This window comes from Gigantopelta aegis, unplaced genomic scaffold (genome assembly GCF_016097555.1).
Source record: "Gigantopelta aegis isolate Gae_Host unplaced genomic scaffold, Gae_host_genome ctg4492_pilon_pilon:::debris, whole genome shotgun sequence".
NCBI classification, from domain to species: Eukaryota; Metazoa; Mollusca; class Gastropoda; order Neomphalida; family Peltospiridae; genus Gigantopelta; species Gigantopelta aegis.
In genome coordinates this window covers 20325-23148 of record NW_024533891.1, presented here as the reverse complement: position 1 = coordinate 23148, position 2824 = coordinate 20325, and the positions used below count along the sequence as shown (strand labels likewise).

The 2824-nt window shown below is 36.3% G+C and overlaps 2 protein-coding genes across 2 annotated transcripts; both read left to right on the top strand.

Moving 5' to 3' along the window:
• Window positions 1–1606: 1606 nt before the first annotated feature.
• Window positions 1607–2326, top strand: LOC121392783 (KRAB-A domain-containing protein 2-like). The gene has a single exon (XM_041523863.1). It carries the CDS (start codon window positions 1607–1609, stop codon window positions 2324–2326), a length of 720 nt encoding a protein of 239 aa, XP_041379797.1.
• A 7-nt stretch (window positions 2327–2333) lies between these two features.
• On the top strand, window positions 2334–2747 carry LOC121392782 (KRAB-A domain-containing protein 2-like). The gene has a single exon (XM_041523862.1). It carries the CDS (start codon window positions 2334–2336, stop codon window positions 2745–2747), a length of 414 nt encoding a protein of 137 aa, XP_041379796.1.
• The last annotated feature ends 77 nt before the right edge of the window (window positions 2748–2824 follow it).

Sequence of the window (2824 nt, the reverse complement as noted above, 5' to 3'; positions counted from 1 at the left end):
CTGTCTGAGTTTACTGTCCCTTTAAGAAATCGATATTCCAATGGGAAATTATTCAATTTAAACACTTATCACTTGTTTTCAAAAACAAGTGTCAGTCGTACCGATAAACTAAATCTACACTGACCATAAAATAATATAAATTATATAGACAACCTCTACAAATACATGGATAGATACACAGTTCATTATTATGTCATGACAGTTTAAAACAAATCATAGCTATATAAAGTAAAATGTTCAACTAATTAGCATAAAATTAGCGTTTTCCCCTTCCGTTCAAGGACAATTTAATAGAACATCGAATATTATGGATACGTTTTTAGCTGTGAAGCTTTGAATATCCCAATGACAAATTCTCAAATTTAATATTTATAAATCGTTTGGGGGAAATAAATGTTAGTCGTCTTTTCACCCTGGTAATTGTACATTTTAAGAACGTTCCACTTAGGGGTAGACTCTAAAACAAATTCTTCTTAGGACAAGACTTCTCTGATTTATCTGTCTGTAATCTTTTAACCAATAAATCTTATATGACAAGATACTGTTGACATATCTAATCTTTCCCGAAAATCGATATTGTTAAGCTGATCTTTAAATATATACACAGATAATGTGTTCCAGTTAACATTAGTTGGAAATTCAAGAAGACGATCTCACTATTTATACTTCGTGACTGAATTTTGAGACAAAAACCGATACCGTAAAATTATTTGTTTCCAAAAGTTTCAAAGTAATTATCAACGATGGAATACTGTGTGTTTGTTGATAGGGAATAGTGTGTTATACCATAATCGACAGACGATTTATAAAGATTAAATCAAGTATGTCTACCATTGATAAAACTACTAATTATTACAATTCAAACCCCCCTCCGGTAGAATCGAATTAATGAGTTTCATTGTCATTTTTGAAACGTCTTAATTTAAAAACATCTATATGTGTAAATATTGTTTTGTATGGCTGGATTAAATGTATTATAATCATTACTCACGTAATAGATATAGTGTTTATTCTTCAATTGAAATCTTACATCGCCTTTTTTATTTGGGGGAATATGTGTATATGTTACAGTCAATGTCTATAATCAGTCAATATGTATATTGACTGAAATTTTCAGTCAGTGTGTATATTGACTGATTCACTTAGGCAATGTACATATTGACTGAAAAATTAGACTGATTTATAGACAGACTGACTGAAATGAATTATACTCACTAATTTAATATATTGAGTTCATCTACTGATGCCTTCTTAATCACATAATCCTAACAGATTAGAGACAGTTAATTAGTTGATATGTAGAGACTATTTACATATGTTTTCACAATAGATTGGAAGCCACAATTTGATGCCTTCGGATGTTAACAAAGGTTTACATATGTTTACACAACAGATTGGAAGCCACAGTTTGATTCCTTCTTAATCACATAATCCTAGAAGATCTAGATAGTCAAACAAAAGGCCGCAGGGACCTACCATAAACAGTCCCATGATCAAAACAAGGAAAGAGATAAGAAACCAGAGAGTTGCATGTCAAAACATTGTTGTCAGTGATCTATAAAAGAAAGTGGACAGCAATAATGTAACATTGCTCTGTCAACTTGCAATGGCTAACTCGATGGAAGATTCCTTTCGTGAGCAACTAGTGAAGAAGAGAGAATCTGACAACAAATCATTATTATGGACGAAGACGGAGTATTTCTCTTTACTTGAAGAACTTAAAGAAGCTTGTTCTGCTAAGAGTAAATCTCCTCGTCAATATTACATCCTTGGCCGCTATGAGATATTGCAGTGTGGTGACGTGGAAAAGTTAATTCGTAAACGCGGTGCCAGTGATCAGGAACCAATTTACTTTACGCATATCGATGATATGTTTGACATTATTAAGAGAGGTCACGTTTCAACTGGTCATGGTGATCGCGATAAAATGATGAAGGTTTTGAAGAAATATGCCAGTGTTACCCGTGAGGCAGGAGAATTGTACAAATCACTTTATATAGAATGCCAGAAACAACATAAACGCATCACGACCAAGGGCGTAGTTGTTAGACCCATCCTATGCAAGGACTTTGGATCACGAGGTCAGGTTGACCGTGTTGACATGCAGCCTATGGCGACTGGTTCATACAGATGGATAATGGTCTACCAGGATCATCTCACTAAGTATTGTGTATTGCGTCCATTAACATCAAAACGTGCAGCAGAAGTTGCCTTTCAGCTGATGGACATTTTTCTATTACTTGGTGCACCTCCGATTTTGCAGAGTGATAATGGCAGTGAATTTACTGCATATCGTTATCACGGAGCTGAAGCTTCTATGGCCTGACCTTCTGATGGTTCATGGTAAGCCCAGACATCCTCAAAGTCAAGGCTCAGTGGAACGATTAAACTGTGACGTGAAGGACATGCTCACTGCATCGTTAGGGGACAATAACTCAACAGACTGGCCAATGGGATTTCGTTTTGTACAATTCCAAAAGAACAGCAGCTACCATTCTGGAATCAAACAATCACCATACAAAGCCTTGTTTGGAACTGAAGTCAAAGTTGGATTGCGTTCCAATACCCTTCCAACAGAAATTCTCGAAAGAATGGTCTCTGAAGGTGACCTTATTGCAGCATATGCCACCCCGCCAGAAGACCAGGAGACAGCAGACACAGAAGATGTTCCTGATGCACAGCTAAGAACTATTCAACATAACATCCAAGTCCAGCGGAAAAGAGCAGCAGATGGTCAGCTTGCATAAGCTGAACGCATGGTCAAGCGCAGTCGTTTGGAGCATGTCCCTGGTAACCCCGGTGATAATGTAACCATTCCTATTCC

Bases quoted from the DNA above. Each gene is read 5' to 3' on its own strand.
- LOC121392783 (XM_041523863.1), top strand. From the start codon at position 1,607: ATGGCTAACTCGATGGAAGATTCCTTTCGTGAGCAACTAGTGAAGAAG.
- LOC121392782 (XM_041523862.1), top strand. From the start codon at position 2,334: ATGGTTCATGGTAAGCCCAGACATCCTCAAAGTCAAGGCTCAGTGGAA.